The sequence below is a fragment of the Parasteatoda tepidariorum genome, chromosome 8, assembly GCF_982258835.1.
Source record: "Parasteatoda tepidariorum strain Cologne lab strain chromosome 8, Ptep-v5.0, whole genome shotgun sequence".
Classification (NCBI taxonomy): domain Eukaryota; kingdom Metazoa; phylum Arthropoda; class Arachnida; order Araneae; family Theridiidae; genus Parasteatoda; species Parasteatoda tepidariorum.
Genome location: NC_141762.1, coordinates 17358637 through 17383167, shown reverse-complemented (window position 1 = coordinate 17383167; position 24531 = coordinate 17358637). Strand labels below are relative to the sequence as shown.

At 33.0% G+C, this 24531-nt stretch overlaps 1 protein-coding gene across 2 annotated transcripts in view; it reads right to left on the bottom strand.

Annotated features, from left to right (window-relative positions):
• The window catches only part of LOC107439093 (synaptic vesicle 2-related protein-like), a 38908-nt gene that overhangs the window by 11302 nt on the left and 3075 nt on the right, over window positions 1-24531 (bottom strand). For both annotated transcript variants that reach the window (XM_087149906.1, XM_087149905.1), the window contains exons 3-11: window positions 20829-20927; window positions 18415-18486; window positions 16295-16419; window positions 15696-15759; window positions 14599-14727; window positions 6677-6882; window positions 5023-5099; window positions 4772-4924; window positions 621-729 (exon numbers count right to left, since the gene is read on the bottom strand). In XM_087149906.1, the coding sequence (XP_087006032.1) occupies window positions 621-729; window positions 4772-4924; window positions 5023-5099; window positions 6677-6882; window positions 14599-14727; window positions 15696-15759; window positions 16295-16419; window positions 18415-18486; window positions 20829-20927 (1034 nt within the window). The remainder of the gene's footprint in view (window positions 1-620; window positions 730-4771; window positions 4925-5022; window positions 5100-6676; window positions 6883-14598; window positions 14728-15695; window positions 15760-16294; window positions 16420-18414; window positions 18487-20828; window positions 20928-24531) is intronic.

Sequence of the window (24531 nt, the reverse complement as noted above, 5' to 3'; positions counted from 1 at the left end):
GTTTATGCGGTAATGGTTAACTCGAAATTCTTGTTTCCAAAATTATAAATCGTATTACCACACCTTTAATAGAAAATATGAAACTAAAAAGTAAATCTAACCGGATAAATGGTTCTTAATGCCATGATCTGATGTATCATGATAAAATTATCAAATTTTACCACATTTACCTAATTTTATCACATATTATTAAACCATATTTTAGTGCTAATTTTGGTAAAACGTTTCGTCAAAAATTATCGACCGTTTTGTTGTATTGACCGTATCGTTTTGTTGTTTTGTTGTCGTAAGTTACATCATTCAGTGCGCACGTCATTACTGAATTTGTATAAACCGCATGTATTGTTGAAAGTAGTTGTCACTTCACTAACTAATTCACGTTACTGTGTAGTTGTTTCCGAGAGAAGTACGATGTTACCCTTAGTTATAAATTATGCTAAAAAAGTTATAAATTATGTTAAAAAAGCTAAAAGTTATCTTTAAAAATTATTGTTGTGACAAAAGTTACTAAGGTTCCAAAAATGTCTCAAATTCTTTTTTAAATTTTATTTACGTCACTTGTTAGTTTTTCTTTAAGAATTCTTGCTTGACCATTTAAACAGTGAGTTATTCGAACTTACTCGAGATCTAAAAGAAGAAGAACCGTCAGAAGGGCAGTAATGATGCAAGAGCCTCCAAAAAGCAATTTTCGAGAGCAGCAATCCACGAGAAAAGTAAAGATCAAAATTCCTGTTTTAGAACGAAAAAAATAAAATCTAAATTAATTTTGAATATCTGATATGCAGTGGGCTATAAAACGGACCACCCAGAAAATTTTTTGATCTAATCTTTGGTATCTTCACGTTCTAGAACATAATATTAATCTCAAATATGCTAATTAATTAGAGCAGAACAAATTTTTAGTTGAGAAATCAAACACACAAAAGTACTTTCTCTGGATGAACATAGTACCTTTTTTCGATAAATTTGTATTTTAGACCCCCAAAATATAGGGGGTAGCCCCTATCTGGGAAATATGATCTCAATAGTTTGATAAGGAGAGTAATCCAAAATCTGGATCTATTAATGTTCCTTTTTGCGTAATTCACCTTATCTCGAAAACTTTTTAATCAAAATGAAAAATTTCCACCCAATTATAATATTCGTTTATACAAAGGTTATTTCATACAAAATATAACTTTTAGTATACATTTATTATTGCATTGCTCCCGGATTACTGAAACCTGACATTGAAACCAGCTCCATATACTTACAAAAACTTTTAATATCATCTGGAAGTGTGAAAAAGTACAAAATCAATGAAAAGAGGCAATCAATGTAAAAATACCAAAAAAAGGGAGACCTCACAAGGTGTGGAAATTAGAGAGGCATAAGTCTTCTCTCTATACCTGGAAAAAGTATTTTGTAGAGTTTTTTGAAATAGGTCCGAACTTGAAGTACTTTTACGACAAGCTGGTTTCCATTCTGGGAGGCAGCACAATACAGACTCAAATTTTTGTACTTTGGAATATAATTGAACATAGTTTGGAGAGGAATTCATCTTTATGTCTAAATTTTAGTGACTTCAGTAAGTCTTTTAATTGAATCGATCGGGAAAAGCAGTGAAGAATATTGAAAAACCATGTACAAAAATATGCAAATTCCCATCATTATGAGTCTCCATAATGGAAGTAAAGCACACATTGAAATAGATAGAATACTTACAGACTGCTTTGATGTTCAAACAGGAGGAAGACGGGGATGTTTATTGTCTGTATTTTTGTTCATATTTGCTATTTATTAGATTATGAAGAATGCAACTGAAAATGAAAAAAGAGATACCAGATGGAATTTTAATACCAAAAGATTTTGAATATATGGATGGCATCGTCCTAATTTCTTCTAGATTCATTGATATTGAAAAGAAAACAGAAAAACTTAACAAACATACAGACCAAATTGCTCTGCAACTAATGAGAAAGAAACAAAAACCATGAGAATAGCTGCGAAAACTATAGATAGAACAAAAATAAATTCAGAAGAAGTTGTAGAATTTTTTTTTCTTCACATACCTTGGGGCGGTAGTAAATAAACAAGGAGGCAGCGACGATGATGAGCCAAAGAATCAAAAAAAGCTAGAACCTGTTTCAGAAAGCTTCAAAAATTTTAGAGAGCTTCAAATATAGATATCTCATCAGAAAATAAATGTTTTTAAAACTGTTGTTCGTTCCATGCTTTTGTATGATGCAGAATGTTCGAATCTCTGCAATAGAAAAACTGGAAACATTCCAGAACAAATGCTTAAGAATAATTTTTTAAAATTTCTGGCCTAACACTATTTCAAATACTGATCTACTAATAAAGGCAAAAATATCACCCATTCATCAGGAAATTTTGAAGAAATGATGAAAATGGACTGGACATTTCCTTCGTCTAAAACGAGACAACCCTGCTAACATCGCACTTACTTGGGCACATGATGGAAAACGTGAAAGAGGAAGGCGTAGAATTACTTGGCAAAGAAACATGCACCAAGATTGGTGCAAAGCAAAACTAAATGGATGGGAGGAGGCAAGGGCTGGCTCAGGACAGGGGTGCCTGGGTTGATTTGAGGCCTTATGTGCCATCTGGCGAGAAGAGGACTGGCAGACGGCTACAGTAGTTGAGCGAAATCGGTCGAATAGTTCTAAAGAAAACGAACTTTTATAAGATTCGATTTCTTAGGAACTATTCGAGCGATTTCATTCAAATTTTGTATTTTACCATGTAAAATTAAATTCCTTAAAATATAAAAAAATTGTATATCTTGCAATTCAAAATTTTTTTATTTCTGTTTTTAAATAGTATAATAAAAAAATGATAAATATTTACTATGTTTTTATGTAGTTTATGTTTTGAATAGAATTTTCTTTGAATAAACGAATTTTATAATTGTGGGCAAAAATATTTCAATTAGCTTCAAAATTTTTCGAGATACGGATAAAAACGAAAAAAAAGTAAAATTAACACTAAAAAATCCAAATTTTTGACCAAACTATGAAGACCATATTTTCCAGATTGCGGCCACCCTCTATCATGTAGTGGTCAAAAATCTGAATTCATTAAAAAAAAGAGGATTTTTTTCGACAGAGAAAGTACATTTTTGAGTCTGGTAGAATACCTGAATAACTTAAAATATCGTCAGCACTATCAAAAGTTATTCAGGGTGGTCCTTCTTTTGCGCATTGTAAGTATTCACCGGTTTTCTCATACAGGGATGAGTTGGGACATAAAGCTTCAGTTAAATCAAGATCTGTAGATTAAGTAATTATCAAACAATATACACAGTCCAGTCACATTAATGTGACCACCTGTCAAAAGCCAGAATAACCACCTTTGGCAGCGCCGACCGCTGTTCGACGTGCAGGAAGAGAGCCAATCAGGTCTCTGAAGGTGTTCACTGGGATGTTGAGCCATGCCGACTCCAGTGCCGTTGCCAGCTGCGCTAGATAACGTGGTAGAGGATCCATGGCGCGAACAACCCGATCGAGGTGGTCCCACAGATTCTCTATTGGGTGTAAATTCGGTGAGTTTGCTGGCCAGGGGAGTACGATAAATTCATCCTGGTACTCTTCGAACCACGCACATACACTGCGAGCTGTATGACACCTCGCATTCTCCTGTTGGTAGATGCCATCTTTCTGAGGAAAACTCATTCGCATGTAGGGGTGGACATGGTCCGCAAGGTTAGATGCGTACTTGTGCTGATCCATCATGCCTTCCACAATGATGAGTGCACCCAGTGAATGCCAGGAAAACATTCCCCAAACCATAATGCTCTCTCCTCCAGCCTGCAGCCTTCCGGCAATTGTTGCAGGGTGCTTGCTTTCAGACGTTTCACGCCTTATGCGCCAACGTCCATCTGTCCGATGGAGCATAAAACGTGATTCATCGGAAAAAGCCACCTGTTGTCACTCTGTGGACGATGTCTAGCAGAACTCGATAAACAGCAGTCAGCATTGGTGCATTAACCAAGCGTCTGCTGCGGAGGCCCATGCGCAGCAACGTTCGCTGAACAGTTGTTAAGGATACACTCTTGGTAACCCCTTGGTTCATCTGGGCGGTCAATTGCTCAACAGTTGCACGTCTGTTCGCCTGAACGCATCTCCGTAGCCTTCGTTCGCCTCTGTCATCTATGACCCGTGGTGCACCACATGTGCCACGCCGCTTGTTTTGTACAGTGCCATTTTTCCATGCACGGTATACTTTTACCATGGTGGCACGCGAACAGTTCACAAAATCAGCCGTTTCCGAAATGCCTCCACTCTTGGCCCGAAAGCCAATAATCATGCCCTTTTGGACGTCGGATAAATCGCTACGTTTCTGCATTACGCCAACGATTGAAATGCTTTCCGATGCCCTTGGACATCCTATATATGCATTCCACTGTGATGTGCTGCCACCTGCTTTCTGTGATTGGTTATTTCACGTTGACGTCGAAAGTAGGTTGTGGTCACATTAATGTGACTGGACTGTGTATTATGTTAAAGAATTTGCTTTGACTTACTATATGCGCTAGTATTTTGCAATAAAAATCACTTTATTAATTCTTTTTTTTTATTTACAACTTTTAGAATAAAGTTAATGCTTATAAAATGCTTTTATCGTGAAATTTTTTGTTAGGATACAATTCTATATTACAAAACAAGTAACGCAATCACGGAGATGCAATTTTAAAATAGCAATAAAGAATAAACTCATTTTTGTTAAGTTACTGAGTACTATTGAATTCTATCGGACGAATAAAATCTACCTGGCAATTCTGCTGAACTGGTCCATAGTAAATCAAAGAAGTTCCCGTTCGATAGTTTTGTGCATTTTAATACATCATCTATCTCTCTTTGATCACTCTCTGATGTGTTATAAGAATAAATTGCATTGCCGGATACGTTGTTACTGTTCTCTTCTAAAATAAAATGAAAAGTTGTGCATCAAAACGTTAAATCTATTTTAATTTTTGGTTTCGTATGGAGAGATTTAATGAGTGAAGCAAAAATGTCTTACCAATCATAAGTCCCCCTTTTTGAATAATTGTCGGTGTTAGAAAAATTATTCCATAATAAGTTGAAGCTATTCCCAACCTAAAATACAATGATTGCGGTTAGAGTTAAAGGAATTTTTTTTCAAATTAATAAGTTTCTTTTAAAATTCTTATTATTTTTTCATACGGGAAAAATATTTTAAAAGAAAGAGATTTTATACCAATGATTGTATCCTTTGTTCATTTGAACATTAAAAAATACATGTTTAAATCACACAATTTTAAACTTTTTAATGAAAGCTTGCATTTCAAAAATGATAAAGAAATCTCGCAAGATAAAAGACACTACTGCGAATTTTCTGAAAACTTATTAAGAGGCTTAGTTGAATTTCATTGCCGCATAATTTGTCTTCTTAAATTTGATTGTACCAAGCTATGGTTTAGCTTCTTCTGAAATGTAGTTCAATTTAACTCCTTGTATGATGGTTTGCTCAAATTTTTGCACTATTCTAGTTCTCATTAAGAATATTGCAAACTAACGGTGAACCAATGTTAAGGAGTGTGAGCGAACTGTACTATAACGGCCCGCATGACTTAGGTTTACACAATGCGTTAAAAAAAAAAAGAGAGAGTTCTTTTGGTCTAATGATCGGATTTTCACCATCCTCAGATTTTAAGAATATCTCAATGGTTCTTGAGTCTAACCCTAAATATGCTACCTTATTAATGCATGCGATATTTAAACTTTCGAAATTAGGCACAAAAACACACTTTCTCTGAACAAGCATACCCTTTTTTAGACGGATTTGGATTCTCGATTCTTAAAATAAGTGGATTGCCACTGTCTGGAAAATATGGTCCCAATAGTTTGATCAGGAGAGTGGTCGGAAGTTTGAACCCCTTAATAGATTAGTTTTCGCCGTCTTTGGCCATAGCTCAAGAATATTTTAATTTAATTGAAAGATGTTTGCACACAGTTATGAAATTCGCTTTAGCCAAAGATAATTAAATGCGAAAAAGAATATTTAATAATTAGTTACTATTTCGTATTACTTTATTTAATAATTGTAGAAAACATTTTGAATAGTAAGATAAACAAATGTTTATATCATTTTAAAGAATGGAATTTGTTATGGAAAGATACAAAATTTGAACGAAATCATTCGAAGAATTACTGAAAAATCGAATTCTAAATAAATGACTTTTTTAAATTTTATTTTTTAATTTCAATTTCTTGAAAATTGGTTTTAAGGAGAAAAAGAGGTCTAAATTGTCAACGTACGCTGCTTTTGACAGCGTATCCAAAGTTATGCATTTGTTCTCAATGCATACTTCTACTTTTTACCCAAAAGAGTAGCAAGAATTTAACTATTTTTCAGCACATCGACATGTTACCTCATTTTTGCCAAATAATAACTCGGTCATTTTTGGTAGCATGCCTAAAATAAATTTTCATACAGATTTTTATTTGCAGATTTATTACTGCATTATTTCGCACGTAAACAATTGCAGATTTGAAAAAAGCAGTAGTTAAAACATGAAGTAAATAGCAGAAAATGTTATTTAAGTTCTGTTAAACTCTTTAAATTTTATAGTACGATATCACTTTACTGTTCTGTAATTCTCACATAGAGTTTTAAAGTGCAAGAGAAAGTAACAATAATCTAATGTCCTTACCAGATGCACCAAAACAAAAGAGTTGTCTTTCGAAATTCCTTAGAGAAGAGATCTCTGAAACGGCCTCTTTCAACATCTCCGTTGAGTTCTTGCAATTTCCCAAATGGTAAATTGGAACCATTCATTTCAGCTACACTTTGTAGCAATTTAGTAGCTTTTGCGTACTGCTTGCTCACCATACAATATCGCGGGCTTTCTGGATACCACTAAATAAAATAAATAACAATTGGATGCCTGCAACTTGGAAAGATGTGAAGTAATTATGTCTAATCATGTGATTTAAATCCGATATAATTGAGTACATCAAGGCAACGGCCTGCGTGATTGGTTTCTGAATTGACAAATGTCATGATTTAAATACGATGACGACACTTGCATCTAATTTTTAACACTTCGATGTTAAATACAAAAAACACTTAGAATCTTATAGTTGATGTTAGTAATTATAAAATTTGGTAATCTTTAAATGTAATTGTAAACACTAAGTTTTTCAGGTTTAGTAAGTAAAGAATGTTAATTTATTCCTCTAAGTCAATTAAGTAGTTCTTAATGGGGAAAAAATGCGGTCAGTAATTTTTGATTTTCTGTTGTCTAGCCTCTGAAAGCCAGCTGCAAATCGCCCCACCCCAATCCTAAGCGCGGAGGCGCTTTAGGTGAAAATTGGGGGAAAGGTCTCCATTAAAATATATTGTGTTATACACCTGAATTCATCAGAAATCGGTATGCTGAAAGATTAATAATAAACTATATTTTTATAATCAAGAATTACAATCTGCCATCGATTTAATTACATGCCATGTGTAATCGAAGTTAAGAACTGCTAAAACGGGACAATATTGATGTTATTTCTAATTATTTATAGATGGAGGTTCTCAAATCTACACTGCTAAAGATTTTCGGCCGTGTTTAAAATTGTGTGTGTAAAATTGCTACAACCTTAATATGGTTTTAAGTTTAACCATATTATCCCACTTTTTAAACTTTGTAATGATTCTATGGTAAACAATACTATGGTTCTACTTCTACTTCTACAGCAGGGCCGAAATATACTGGTTGGCAGGGAGCTGGACTCATGTTCGTAAGAACGAGGATTCAAATCCAGCCGGCAGACGGCTTACCGTGTAGTAAATGGTGACTGGTACTGTCGAGTCACAAAGTACTCCATATTCCTCAAGTCAAAGTTACGATCTGTGGATGTATGAATGTGTCGGGTGTGACCAGGGCCGGATTTACGTATAAGCTAAATAAGTTGTAGCTTGGGGCCCCGAAATGGCAAGGGCCCCAGATCCAACTTTTTCCTTCTTTTTTTAAAGTTTTATTCGGAGCTGGAGCCCTCTGAAGCATAAAATACATTTTTTTTCTTTTTTACATTGGCGAACGCTTTTCAAAATCTAATAGATGTGTTTACAAATATAAAATAATTGTTACTCTTCACTTTTCTAACCAAAAGAGCAATAAAAAGGCCTTTTGACTGATGAAAATATCCTGTAGCTTTCGCAGCTACCAGTGATGGGAGTAGTCCATGGATCCTAAAAAGCGGTACTCTAGACTCCATGGAGTAGTCAAATAGCTGCCTCAATTTTACACTGTGGGAAATGTTTTCAGCTTCTTTAAATTGCTGTGGGCTCTTTTGTACTTCTCCACAGAAACACCCTTTTGTCTGATTTCTGGGCAAAATATTTCTAGGGCTGTGAGAGAATCTTGTTTAGGGTCACTCTGCTTCGAGATTTCCGTTGTGTCTCATTGTCGTTAAAGAGCTTCTCGTTTAATTTTAACTTTTCTTTTTTGCAAAATATATTTTTTCCAACTTATTATAAAAGCTTTTTTTCCTTTTAATTATCCTAAATGTTTTAACTAGCTTAATTTTTTTACTTACTTAATTATTGTAATTGATTTTAATTTGTTATTTTCCAAATTAATCGTACATGAATCCGTGAACTCCTTTCTTTCTTTATTTAAATGGTGGGCCACTATTCAATTCCCTCTTTGACAGGCCTACCTGCCAAAATTCTTGATTTGGTCTATTTTGGATGAAATTGAGATAACAGATGCGGTTTTACTTTAATTTTACTTACTGCTAATAGACAGAAGCAATATGTGATATTGCTTGATAGAGCATTGAAATCAAGTGATCATCAGCTAAACAGATGTTTAAATATATATGTAAAAAATATTGTTCAAACCTCCTGTCTGACCAAATTTTCCATGTATCCCCGAAATATGAATTATGTTTAATTTGTAAAATATGATATTTCGTACACAAAATATACACAAAGTTAATAAGGCATCTAAATTTTTTAATTCATAAGGATTTCAAATTTTTAAAGCAAAGTCGAAGTAACTTCTTAAAATTGCAAATTGATACTATTTATAAAATTTTGGCAGATTTGTTTTTATTTTAAATCTGTGCATTTAATTTAATAAAATAAAAACAAATTAAAAAATAAGTTTAAAAATATAAATAAATGATTAGATAAAATATAAAACTGTGTTGTCAATGAAAAGGAACATATCTTTTAAGCATTTTGAGTATTAATAAATTATTTAAAAATAAACAATTTTAAAAGGTAGAAAAGTTTTTTGATTTTTTTAAAAGGCAAATTTTGTCCCATCGTTTGATCAAGAGACTATTTAATATCTGTTTCTAAGAAGCAGTCAGTCGCGTGTGGGTGTGTGGATGATGTAAGTAAAAGAGGAATACAAAAAAAACCAATTTAACTTCAGTTAATGCCCTCGATATTATATTTTTAAACTCCTCCCAAAAATGTAGTAAAAAAGTTACACAAATTAATTGTCGCAAACAAATTAATATTAAGTAAGAACGAATCAAAAATGATATCGAAATATGCTGAATCACTAATGAGACAGGCGGGATGATAGACATCGAAACCAATTTGATTAAATAGTAAAACTAGAAAGTGTTTCAAAAATCAGGACATGTATCAGGCTTCAATTTTTTTTACTGCCACAAAATTTATCAGGGACAATTCGTTAGATTTCAATACGGGTTATGTTTTTTCTTTAATTAAATATTAAACATTAACTAATATTTGTCTTTTAGAGCTTTTCATTCTGTAATAACAAATGTCAAGCATTTAAAGTATCCAGTTCAAGAATGTCAAGTATCCAAATGACTTCATTTATTAAATTTAAAAATAAAAAAAACAATAATAAAAAAATATCCGCAAGGCAGGTGTGTATATTTGGGGCTGATGATTATGAAATCTAACACAAAACTGTGAGATCGCGGGTTCTATTCCAGCTGATGACAGTTTTTAATTATTATTTCATAATACTGAAAAATGTATTTCTTCTTTTTTTTAAAGTATGCATGATAAAAACTAATAATTTAACAAGTATTTAAAAAAATAGACAGCTACACCCCCTGTTCATTTTGCACACTAACCCTCATGGTTGCTTCTGATTAATCATTGCAGATTAAGAGGAAAAACGGTTTATTTCCATATTTTTATTCTACCAAAATTACGATTGAATTTCTATTTACATTTTGAAGATGACTAAAATTTGGCAAATCAATAAAATTGGTACCTCCTGCAGAGTTATTACCCAGTGAAGATAGACTCAAGGGTACTGAGTTCGAATCCCAGTGTTGACTGGTCGATACGAATTCTACACCCGGCTTACACCAGCCACTGTGCCGAAGTAAAATATCCTCAGTGGTAGACGGATCATAGGTTAGAGTCCCCTTGTTGTCAGACTGACAGTGGAAAGCTTTTGTGGTTTTCCTCATCATCTAACTTAAATGCTGGTCAGTTCCATCAAAACGTCCCCCTCCAAGACAAAAATTTCTTCCAATACTTGATCCTGGAGTTCCCTTGTGTTCTGAATTGAGTTTAAAATTAGAAGTCTAATAAGTTGAACATTAGTAGTCGTAAACTCGAAATTGGGTTGGCTGTTCAGTGACTATTATTAAATAAACTAATAATTTGGCCGGGATAGCCTGGTTGGTAGGGCGTTGAACTCGTGTTCGTGAGAATGGGATTTCGAATCCAGCCAGCCGAAGAATACCCACGTATACAATGGTGACTGGTGCATGTTAAATCTGCCGTGGTCACAAAGTCCTCTAAGTTCTCACAACAAATCAATGCCTCTGGGTACTGATCCAGTTCTTTTGTCTTCTGGATTGAGTTCAAAATTATAAGATTATTATCCAATATTATACGGAGTTAAGCATTTGTAGTCGTAAACTCAAAGTTAACTCGGTTTTTCAACAGCGGTTATAAAAAAAATAAAACTAATAATCAAATTGTATTTTCTTATGTTCTTTCTAACTCCTTGCTTATTTTTGACACACCTTCATAATTTCATGTTTCTAAGTCATAGAGCAGCAAAGTGAAATGTAACGTTAAAAAAAAAAAATTGCGAAAAACCATTTTTTGACCATGTACTAAAATGTCGCTTAACATGTTCTTCTATTAAGCTCTTCAGTTGACGTTTTGAGGTCATTTTGAGTTTTTTTCTGTTATTTTTTTAATGTACACCCACATTTTGAGCTTCATATATTTTTATGTTGATGTAGAATGGTTTCGAGTGCTTTGCATCAAAATCTCGTATGGCAATGATGATTATTAAACTCATGAAATTACATAGAAGGGCAATTCCACGAAAGTGTCAACTTTTAAGTGAAAATTTTTTTTTATGAATTGCATATTTTAATTTTAAAAATATGTTCAAAAATAGCCAAAGTCTACATATTATTGTTTAATTTTTGATAATTTTAAGTTTTTTGAATCTGGCAGCATTCTGAAGTAAGCACATGGCTGACAAGTGAATTCTTCACATTTGTGCTCAAATTGTTTTCTTGAAAAATACTTAGAAAATAAAAGAAATGCATCTTTCTTTTGCAATATTTTGATAAAAATATGCATATAGTACAAAATTTAAACATTTAAAACATAGCCTTTAAGTCATTTTAAGTTTAATATATTAAATAAAAGTAACTTTTTTTGTGTCATTCCGTCACATGTTTTAGTATATTTTTTTAAATAGCAACTGCGTTTTTGAATGAAAATGTGTATATTTTGGAATATAAAGCAGATGTGGCATAAGAATCAATGAGAAATTGTAAAATTCTATGCATTTGATTATTAACTTCCAATAATTAGCGTGACGGAATGACACGTCTTCGGCGATGGAATGACAAAACGAGTCCTTGAGAAGCTTAGTCAAAAACTAGGGAATTAATTTTTTTTCAATTAACCTAATGGCTAAAACAGCTGTTGAAACACAGATAAAATGTTGAAAAAGACCAAGATCCCCATGATATGATGAAGAAAAAAAAACAGAGAAAGAAAGGCAGAGAAGAAAGCTTCCGCGACAAAAGTTGGACTTAAAAAACTCAGAAGTGCAAACGCTGTTGTGCGGAGATTGTGTAAACAAAGAAAAAATCAAATTCTACCAATCTCTTCACATACAAATAATTTAAATTCCCTATACAAATTCCTGCAGAGTCTTGGTAAAGCCATAAAAAAAATTGTACACTCACCATAAAAAAAATTGTACACTCACTTCCAAATTCTAATTCAGTCTTTATTTGAGAAGTATTTAACATCGAACTCAAAAGAAACTAAGTGAGAAAAGTAATGTTGATGAGCTGTTTAATTTGGTTAAAAAAAATTTTACTGTCAAGATGATGTTAGTTACAAGCCCCCAAGTATGAAAGATTCAGTCATAATACAAACTCTGACAGAGTAACGAAGAGTGCAGATGCAATATATACTTATGGCCTTAAAAGAGGCTTTTCATAAAGAAGCATATATTGATGTAAAGTGTGTCTTCTCATTTTTATTAAGTGTATTTCATTAATACCTCACAGCACATGCACCTATAAATACCATGTAATTGTGATGTTGTTTTAAAAGGCCAAACAAGATGTTGGCTACTGTAAAACGGCACATAATATGTAAAAGAATTTTATGATTTCATAAAGTCGAAGCAACAAATCGTTGAAGTTTTGTTTTTGTCCAGCTACTCTATTTAAGAGAGGGCAAAAGAGAATGACTTCAGCTAGACACTTGCTACATTAGCATTGCCAGGAACAAGAGACCTGCACTAGATGCTCATGTAGTTGAGAAGCGAATCATCAAAATTGGAATGCTTTCTAATTTTAACCAAAACCAAGTGTATGATTTGAAAAGCCACTGTTTTGAAGAGGAAATGGAAAATATGATTGAGGAGTATGCGGTCGGCTCTTTAATCATTGTCCCATACTGCGAAAAAAAAAGAAGGCACATTTATATGCAGCGCAAATTACTTTGATAAACAAAGACGATTTAGATGTTAAAGTATTTAAAGAACATGGGACAAAAATTGATTTATGCATAAATTTCCTGAGAATGAAGATAAGATGTGACATTGGCAAGTTAGATATAAAACCTCTTCTGAGACAACCTAATTTTTAAATTGTTGAAATTTTAACTGATTCTTACGTAAATATTAATTCTGTTTATCTGTTACATTCTGTTTATCATTTACATATTAATAAAACATTTTTTAAATGAAGACTTTCTTCCACTAAACTTTTTGTCATTCCGTCACGGTCATTCCGTCACAGCAAATAGATGTTAATAACTGCTAACCAACCTAAGGTTAATTTTCCAAATTCACAATTTACATTGCTTACACATTATACTAAAAGTAAAAAATAGTTCAGGAAAATAATAGTTGCAAAATTCACAGAAACTACCAATTCTAAGCGGCATGCCGAAAGCTTGGTTGCCAAAATGTCATTCCGTCACACAAGTAAAAAGTTCATAAAATTAAAAATAAAAAAAATACAAAATTCTTTTTTTTTAGTTTATGAATCAAATTATACCAATAATAATGATATGCATGAGAAAAAATCATGTTTATTTGAAATTAGATGCATAGAAACTTCAATTAATTGTCATCATGCAAGTCAAAATGTCATTCCGTCACATATGGAATTGCCCAGAATATCTAAAAGGAATCATTTTCACTCTCACAAGTAAAACCTCTAATTTTGAAAAGATGACTTATGTCAATTTTCGAAAACTTAAAAAGTTTGTCCAGCAGACATTGCAGTCTGTGTTTAAAAATAAATAAACCGTATCCTTGATAAAAAGTAGTATCTTAAATTTAATGTACAAAGTACCAAAGATCAGCACCAATTGGATTACAAAGCTATTATAATGTCTGAAACTTGGTACAAGCTGCATATAAATTGTTAAGGGCCTGGATAGCCTGGTTGGTATGACGTTGGGATCGTGTTCGTGAGAACTAGAGTTCCAATCTGACATGCCAAAAATCCTCGGGTATTAAATGGTAAATGATGCACGTTAATTCTCCTGGGGTCGCAAAGTCCTCCAAGTTCCAATAAGAAATCAATGTCTCCGGGGTACTGAATTTAGGTCAAATTTACTATCTGTATATGAATAGAGTATGCTTGGGTCCTCCCAGTATAACAGATTGTGACGTATATATGGCTGAAGTCATATTCTTGACCATAGATGGCGACATTGGAAAACAAGAAAAGGCACCCTCTGCCTTAAAAATTCGCTTGATTTCAAGCAGGCTTGCTGGTATTGTGGCATAAGTAACAACAGCAATAAATTGTTATATGTATTATTATTATTCTCGATAACTATTGGTGGGCAGTTTGGCTTGTAAATAGGGATGCAAATTTATAACATGATAAACAAGCTGGACAAGTTTGACATCAAGTTCTGTTTATCAGCTGAGCTGATCTAAAACCCAAATATAATATAATTGATTGCCTATCTTTATTTGGGTAAAAATGACGAAAGATCAACTTAGAATGAGTATATGTAGTAGCCACGCGAAATTTCCAGATTCAATGTGACTCCTGCAGACATAGTAAGGATATTTTTATGGTTAGAATACAAAGATTAGTATTAGTTTGTTTCAGTCTTACAGCATACCTTTAGAGATGCAATGACCATTAAAGCTGGTAGAGCTGTTAGTGCTAAAAGAATTCTCCAATTTCCTAAAGACTGCATCACAGCCCATGACAGTAGTATTATGCCCATTGAACCAAAAGACCAGAAATACTAACAAAAGAAAGCAGTTTCAGAAAATATATATCTTGAAAAAAAACTGAATTTATTCAATGTGTTGTAATTATAAGAATGAAACATTTATTACATCAAAGCAAAACAAAAACTATGTCTTAATTATTCCTTCTGCCAAAATGAATAAAAATAAAATATTTTGGGGACAAGGTTAGTGTTCTATGCATCGTGCCCTTGTCATATATTTTGAGAATTCCTTTAAAAAATGTATACATAATTCGGAAACTGTAAAATTATATTTCAAAAATAACAAACCCTTGAACTGGGGCTTAGCTATTGGGCTGATGCTACGTAAAGCAATGTTTGTCTTTCGAAATTGTGAAATCATCATCGGAACAGAAAGCACTTCTATAAAAATCAGTCATTTTGGAGCTTTTGTCCCTCTTCAACGCACTTCAAAAACCTCCAAATGGGTGACCCAGTCATGATTTGAACACGTAACCTTCTAATAAGTATAATTTAAACTCTCATTACTTTTTATTAACAAACTGATTTAAACATATTAGAAACAGTAGTTGTTCAACCTCTCTTAATTAATTTACGTAATAAAAATTAGTAAAAACCCGTTTACAACGTGTTGCCGAATAAACTAGCTTTTCTGATCAAAAACTCTTTTGCTTTTGATTGATTTTGATAAGTCTTCATCAGATTTTAACTTTATTTTGCATTGAATTAATGGCTGGTGAGCCCTAATGCGTAAATCCTATAATAATTTATTTTTAACTAATTCTAAAGGAACAGAAAGAGAACATTTTTCATCTCTGCTATAATTGTTAAGATTTTTTTTGTACATGCTAGGTGGAGTTTGGGTGTATTTTTATAGTTTCGATTAGATATACTTGTTCCTATGATTGCTAAAGGCTGCTGCTTAAGAGATCGATCACATTCATCAAAAAGTAACGTATTATATGAATAAGAAGCTATGCTATTCAAGAAGTTATACTTACACACAAATAGAACAGCGATCTTCCTCTAACACTTGGAGGACAATACTCCGAACAAAGAGTTATCCTACAAGAGGGCCGTATTATTTTCGTATCACTTAATGAAAATAATTTAACATTAAAAAGAAAATTAGACAACCATTAAACATTTAAATCTTAAAAATATCATCCGACACGGTAATCAAAATAGCTGCCTTCTCTGGAGCTTCTCAGACATATTCATGACCCTGGTTAAAGCAAACCATCGGGTGAAGTACTGAACAAACTAGGTAAAGTGTCTCCATCAAAAGCATGAAGAGGTTTGCAGGTAAGAAATTTTTTACGTATTTAAAAAAAATCTAACAGCACAAACTTTTACTTTCAAACATCGTCTTGAACTTACTTTCAATTTAAAATATCAGAAAATTCAAAAGCATTTTTTTCGAGAATAATTAACCGTTGTATAATTTCGGTCTACAGTTAAACTTTTGGTTTTTAACACAAAATTTTCCAAACATGTACGTTAAAATAAAGCATGTTGGATAAATCAAAAAATTCTCTTAAGTTTAAGTCAAGTTAAGTTGAGCTGTATTTTGTTGGAAATGAAAAAAGAATAAGCTTACCCTTGTGATGATCCAGCTAAGGCGAATCCTGTCAAGACTCTTAAAGCTACCAACCACTCATAAGACGGTGAAGCCGCACTCAGAGCACCAAATATGAACACTAATGACAGAGATGCTGAAAGAGACTGATAATCTATGACAAGAGATAGTAGTAAACGGGATTTCAGTCTACCTAGAATTATCATACATGATATCGAAAATAAATTACCACCATTTACACTAAAGTTTGCCAGTTACAACTTTATAAAAAAGTACTAGCCACAATGAAATTAAAGCGCCATCTATGATTAAATAACGACATACTCTCGGTCTATGGCCTTTATGGGCATTCAAATTACAGATATATGTTCGAATGGTAATACACATTGATTATGAATCAATAATGAAAAAAACCACTTTACTTGTGAGATTTCAACTGAGCCTTTTTTTAGTTCATTGTTTCAGCTGAGTTAGGTTTGTTTGTTTGATAATTGTTTGAGCTGAGTTAGCCAAGCAAAAATATGCGTAACATATTCTTTATCATTTAAGAAATAAATTTCATCAAACCAAAATTATTAAAAACTAAAAATTATCTAATCCAAATTCCAATCAGGTGGTAGATCGCTCGCCTCCATAACCTATGATGAACCGAGTTCAAATCATAGTGATGGCTGGTAGATACAAATTCCGGACTGGGCTCGCACCAACCACAGTGCTGACGAAAAATATGCTCAATAGTAGACGGATCATGGGTTAGAGTACCCTTGCGGTCAGGCTAACCGTGGGAGGCTTTCGTGATTTTTCTCTACATGTGACGCAATAATAACGGTTAGTTCCATAGTAAAAGTTTTCCACACAAGTAAATTTCTCCCAATACTTGATCCAGGAGTTTCCTTGTCTTCTGGATTAGGTTAAAAATTACAAGGTTATGTATAGAATGTTGGTATTCGTAAACTTAGACTTGGGTCAGCTGGTCAACAACGGGTATTAAAAAAATTTAAAAATAAAAATAATGATTATAATAGGCAATCATTTTATTCTACTACAGATTCCCTCTACATCAGGCTGATATTTGTACAGAATTCCTAAACCGAATTCCTAAATATTGGTTGAATAATGCTGTGTCTATATTGAAAAGATGTTATTATTTCTCTATTTTTTTCTAATCAAAAAAGAAAGGGAATAAGAAAAAGAGAAAAATAATAAGCTTGTATTCCTAAACTTTCTTTGACGAAGACTATTCTAAATCTAATAAGAGAACTCACGCGCTCAGGCCGATCCCAGACTCGTTTACTGAAAAAGCGATTTTGTGCTCGAACTTACGATAAAATTTTTATTAACATTTTTACCGTTTTCAAACAAAGTTTAAGTATACAAAATATAAAGTTCCGAAGGTATAAAAATCTATTACGATCTGCTACTGGTGCTTCCGCTTTGTGAAGCTAAGCCTGATTGTCAAATGACTTGTTTAGCACAAGATTTATGAATTTTCATTTGAGTCATATTGGAGTTTCAGTTTGTACTATACCAGTCGTTGGATGCCGTTTCTTGACGGAACGACATAAGCGAAATGCTAATAGAATTAGTTTGGCCAACTTACGGAGATCAAATAACACAGTGAGTGATTCTATAAAGTCTATCTGTAAAAAGTAATATTCAAAGTATCATGAATGTTTGCGAAGGGATGAAAAGCGAACGGGAAGCAAGTTACAGGCCTCCTGCTCGATTCGCAAACATTTAAGATTCTTTCTACCTGCATTTTCTAACATTCTATTTCTTTTCTGTAAAAATACGTTCTAACAAAAACGATATTCATTGAATATAATTAATTCATATGTGTAAGGCTGTAGTAGTAAATTTAGATTTGGGAAAACTCTCTGACAAAATTATGCTTAAATATATGGACTTGATATCAACAGAGGCTCTAAAAATAAGTTAAAATAAAATATTTGGAAACAGAAAATTTTAAACATTAACAATTCTCAGAAAATAATAGATAATAAAAACCTAATATTGCTCTGAAATGTTACACATTGTTTTTATTGGAGCCATATATATTTTATTTAATATATAAGTGTTATAATATATAAGTGAGACTGTTTAATATATAAGTGTTTAATCTTATACTACCAAATACTTACTATCTTCCTCCCATACTTATCGGCAACGTAGCCAAACACTGGAGCTCCAACAATCACACTTGTAAATATAAGCTATTTGGAAGAAAAAAAATTTTCTAGGTTAATTTCTTGTTAGGTTAAACGCTGGATAGAAATTACTCAGAGACATAATTTTGACCAGTTTCCAGTTTTTTCTTAACAGTCAGCCAGGATTCGATGCTTGAAATTTTTGATTTTGTTGAAATTTTTTAGGTATTCTTCTTTATGTAAAACCATTAATGGTTTTACATTAAAAAGAATACTCATCTCAGTTAATACTTATCTTAGAATATTTATCTCAGTTAAAATTTCAACCAGTTTTCGACTTAACTAGTAAAAAAGTAATATAATAAATATAAATAAATGATATATTTCTTACTGTATCTGTGCTTTTGATTTATAAAATTGAATTATTACCTGAGTACTGCAATTAAAATGTTTTGTTACTCTAACACTTATTAAACTTTTGACAGTGGTTTGACAAATTCAAATTAATCACAAGTTTTAAGAATAAAGATAAGGTCTTATTTTCTCCCCCAAAAAACGAAGTTTCTGATCAATAATAAGCTCTATTAATAAGCCAGTCCTAATGTTTGGTTCAGAAAATTGGACATTAACTAAAAATGGAGAACACGAAATAGCTACAATTCCTCAAAACGATCTTTAGCAAAGCAGTTTTAACTCAGAAATTTATAGAACTGTTAAAGAGCCCAATTCCATCAAAAATTCTAAAAAAGGGAATCGGGATGCTCATATATTGCAATAGAATGGTTGAAAAACAACACAAAGCAAAAGAGAACCTTTTCGTTCAAAACACTTTGTTAGTCTGCGGCGTCAGGCTTTTAAGTGATTGGGGAGGGGGGGGGGGTGAATATTGACAGTCCAGGACAAATAATAGGTCTCTTTAGAGGAATCTTTAACAGAAGACCTTGATAAACACTGGGCTGTTGTGCCAAATATGATTATTATTATTTTGATCTTTCTATCTTTATTGTCGCTATAGTCCAGAGGTTATCCTCAGCCTATAGCACAATGTTTCTCCTGACAGCCCCTGCAATTGATCTTTCAGTTGAAGATCTTTGAAGTTTTTAAATCATTCAAGACATCATCTATACACATTTTCTTTGTTCCACCTATTGCACGTGGGCTTTCAATCCAAGATCTTTACCACTCGGTTGTCTGTTGATCTCTCAATGAGACCAAGACATGAAGGGGAATCCCTGGCTGAGAGTTATCGCCCACCAAACGCTATGCAAAGCGGGAGGTAGCTGGTTTGAATCCCATTGTTACCCTAGATGTATCATCGCGCTGTCCTTCTCTGTATTGTGCTATTTGTCCATCTGTTTGAAAAAGGTTTATAAGTCTTAATTGAGCATACAAGCCTGCAAATAACTATAAATAAATAAATAAATAAAAACAAACCATGAAAGTCTCTGTGCTTTGATGAATTTTACAATGTTTCTATGCTTGATAAGAGCTTCCAGTTCATCATTATTATTTTGTTCATGGTATTAAATTTTGTAACAGCTAGACATTTCGTGCAATGAAAATATTTCATAGATAATATTATATATATGAGCAATTCTACAAATAAACGCCAATTAGGAGGCCGAAACCATTTGTGGGGGGCACGCTATTTCTACATAAATTTTCTTCCTTTTTACACCCTAAAAAAGCAAGAAAAATCGTGAACATGAAATTTTTTCTTTGTGACATACTTTAAATGACAAAATACCAATTTTAAATTTTTCCCGCTTTTTTCAATTTACGAACTTTGATTAAATTTTTTTATTTTTGTTTTTTATACTAAAATATAATCTTATATTATGAAATCTCTATAAATACATTTTAGAGAGACATTATAATAATATTATATTTATGTAAAAATCGTTTTATCTGAATAAATGGCTCGTTCACGATTTTTTCTTGCTTTTTCAGCGTGTAAAAAAGAAGAAAATTTATGAAGAAATAGCGTGGCCCCCCCCCCAATTTTTTTTGACCGCCTAATCGGCGTTTATTTGTAGAATAGCTCATATATATTTTAACGAAATTTAATTATGGAGTATTAGAGAAGGTTAAGGAAAGAGAAATACCACCAATTGAATTTAAACACTATTTATACAGTGGAGGAAAAAATTTAGAATATTGTCCCTTCGGAAATAATTCACTTTTACCCTACAATAATTTTTGCTTACGTGAAATATGGGTTTAGATTTCTTTAAATCATATCATTTACACATTTTTTCCGTCTTTTTTCCGGGAAGCAGAGTATTCCAGTAATGACGCTCTACATTTATTCGAGGAGTTCATCCCGAATTTTATCTGCACGGAAATTTTTAAAATAATTAAGCAAATACATATTTAAAGTATTTAATTTAAAACAAAATTCTATTTACTGAAGTAAGCAATGCCAACTGCCAGCTTTTAAGTCTCCAATCACAAGCCAAGTAATCTCCGATTATTGATAAAATGAAAACTTCCCCAGCATCAGCAAACTAAAATGGATAAAATAAAAGATGTATAACTAATTATTTCTAATTTGTAAATTTATTTCTCTTACGTGGCACCAAAAACACTGCTTTTTTCGTTATCTAAATTGGCAACACTATAATGGTAATCTTTAATAATTCATTTTGTTAACTTGTCTTAAGTAATAATTTAAGTAGTGTGAAATAATTGGTGCCTTGGAATATTCATCCACTTTTAGATGCACCTGGATAATTTTTTTTAAAATTTTTTTCCGCACATGCGCTGTATAAAGCAAATACTTCAATTACTTTTATCTGGCTCAGTTTTCATTATTATTTTTCTAATTTTAAAGCAATAATTTCGTTATCAGTTTAAAATTGATACAAGCGCTTTGTTTAATTTTTTTTTTTAAATACTTAAGCTGTAGCAAAAGTGGCACTAGACCTAGTATATATTTCGGACATTTACCAAAGGTCTAGTCATACTAGGTCTGGTTAAGTGCCATTGCCCGGTATACATTTGCCCGGTATACCCTACACTGATGTTTTTTTTGAGGTTAAGTGACATTGTCCGGTATATATTTGCCCGATACACCAAACGCTGATGTTTGTTCTAATCTATCGTCAGTAAGCATTAAAATATCGAATAAATGTAATTATATCCACGAACGAATAAATTAATATCAAATCGGATGTAATAAATATTTCGGACATTCACCAAAGCGACCCATTTGATTGTCAACATTCACCGGTGAAAGTCAACAACCACCGATTTCGGTCATTCACAGTGTAATAAATAGGAATTTACTGGAGTTTTTTTGTATCAATACTTTTTAAAGAAGGGTTATTTTTCAATAGATGGCACCACTATGATAAAATTTAAATGCAATCAAAATTATGATTTTTCATGAGAAATTTTTATTTATCCTTTTAAAATGGGATTTTTGGGGTAGATTGTGGATATAAATTGTATTAACATTTAAGGAGGATTGGATTATCACTTTTATAGCGGATTAGTGGGTTTGTAACTGGTTTTTCTTATGAATCTTTTTTTTTGTTGTTCTGACGTCCACTGGATGCGGGATGACTTTTGAGCGAGTAAACAGGTCAGTATGGATTATTTCGCCTTGCTGAAAAAAGTATAAGAGGCGTGAAGAGTGGCTGAAAAAGCAGTACGACGGGAATGCGGATCGTGCCCGATGGAATGTTGGGTTGAAACATCACCGTTGACAGGATCTATCATGGCTGCTAGAAGACGTGTGTTCTGAGCCGGTATCATCGAGAATGAGTTTAGATATAGCTGGAGTCTCGGAGTGAGTTGATCTATGCTGAAAGGTTGATGTTTGGAAAGAGTCTCTGGATGCCGCGACTAAGTACGCAACATTGGTCGGATGAGCTGTTGTCAGGAAGAAAGTTGATCTGAAGCCTCAGAATAGTTGACGGGAAGTGATAGACTGAATGTCGCTAAGTTCAAGACGGTTGGCAAGAATTGAGCGTTCCTCGGCAGAAAATCGAATGTTTCTAAAGAACTGAATGGCGATCAGAAAGTCGAAGTTCTCCTAGTCCACAAGTCTAGCTGCAAGCCCGGTGGGCGTTCCAGAAGGTGATCTGCAAGTTCCTTGTGTATTTATAAACTCTAATTTCTTACCTTTTTAATAACTTTTTAGAAGAACATTTTATTCCGTATTTTAAATTATTTCTATCAGGTGTTAAAGATACCTATTTTAAGATGAGCCTTGGATAGTTAATTTTAATTATCTGTTGTAGGAATATAATGATCTAAAGTTTAAATGTTTTTGTAAATTTAGAATGAGCTAGTATTTTTATTTCGTAAATGTCTCTTTTAGTGTGAATTAATTGAATGTTGTGCATATGAAATTTAAAAGTGCTTTTTATCGAAAAGTTTTATCTTGAGTATAACCATTTGGAAATTTAAACGTGTATAAATTGGAAATTTTAGTGCACATGAAGGCATCTGGAGATGATTGAGGTTGTGTTTGTCGAAAATTTATAGTTATAATAAAATTTAATTTTAATTGTTAAATATTTCATGTAATTCATTAGTTATTTGTCTATTTTTGAACCTGGGTAACTGTTACCAAAATTCAATTAAAAGATCACAGCCTTGCCAAAGTTTGAAGGGTAACGGTACAACAGTAACATGCACATCATTTACATAATAACCTCATCAGGACGATTATTTTATACGAGTACTTTGCCTAAATAGCATCCGGTATTTCAAAAAATAAAAATAATTCGTTTTGTTGGCGATGATCTCGTAAGGCGATAAAGAATCATGCATAGTACAGGCAGGGAAGATATTAACCTCGAAGGAAAAGTGGATGAATACCCCAAGGAACAGAAATAATTGGGTACTTGCACTTCAAGAAGAAGAAGATCACAGATACCCATACCCATACATGTGACCTATGACGTCAGTGCCATCACAGCTGATCGTTTATAAGCAAAACGGCGAACTAAAGTTAAGCTAAGTTTCACCACACAAATTAAAATGTTAATTAACGTGAAGTTAATTAAATGCAGAACCGTATCGCACATCGAATTAGTTGAAATATAATTCTCTCCCGTCTACTTCTTTTAATTAACTTAGATTTATTATTTGTTTATGTATTTAATTGAAAACCGAGATATATTTTGTTTTGTGTACCTGGCAACTTCGATGCATAATTAGTTTTGTTTATGTCCTACAAGCCTTCGTGCCTGTCTTTGTGTTAAGTAAGAATTATATAGTGAAAGAATAAAGAATGTGTCTCTTAAGATAATTGATACTTGATAGGCTTGGCTTACTCGAAATAGAACGGAAGGAACTGTTTATAACGTAAACAAATGCCACGGTTTAACAGCCAATCATGATCAAGATACCCACACTACGTCACTTGCATGTATCCCATTGCTTATACTTTAAGTTTTTTTAGAGTCTTTTTGTTAGGGTTGTCTTAAGTAATTATAGTTTAAGAAGTGTTAAATAATTAGTTATACGACAAGTAGTTATGTAGATTAACTTTGTTAGATTGTCTTAAGTAATAATTTAGGTACTGTTAAATTAGTTACATGTTGTTAAGTATTTATTTAGATTCATTATGTTATGTAGATTTAAGTAATAGTTTAGTGTTGAATAGTTAGTTTTCGTTAAGTATTTATTTAGAACTAGCCGCCTAAGGCGGCCAGCTGTCCGCCACGCTATGTTTCTTGGGCCCTAGCACTGCTAGTAGAGACACGAAACCACAGGAAACAGCTAGTCTATGTATAAAAGTCTAACGTAACACCAGAAAAGGAAAGCTTTTCTATCGTCCCGTAAGGGCGATGGCTCAAGGGACAGAGCGTTCGCCTTCCAATGTGTTGGACCGGGTTGAATCCCAGCGATAGCTGTTCGATTCCAAATCCGAACCGGCTCGCACCGACCGCAGTGACGTAAAATATCCTCAGTGCTTGACGGATCATGGGTTAGAGTGTCCTTGCTATCAGGCTAACAGTGGGAGGTTTTCTTCATCGCCATGTAACGCAAATGCTGCTTTGTTCCATCAAGAAGTCCTCCACGAAGGCAAATTTCTCAAAAGGCTTGATCTAGGAGTTCCCTTGTCTTCTGAATTGGGTTCAAAATTACAAGGAT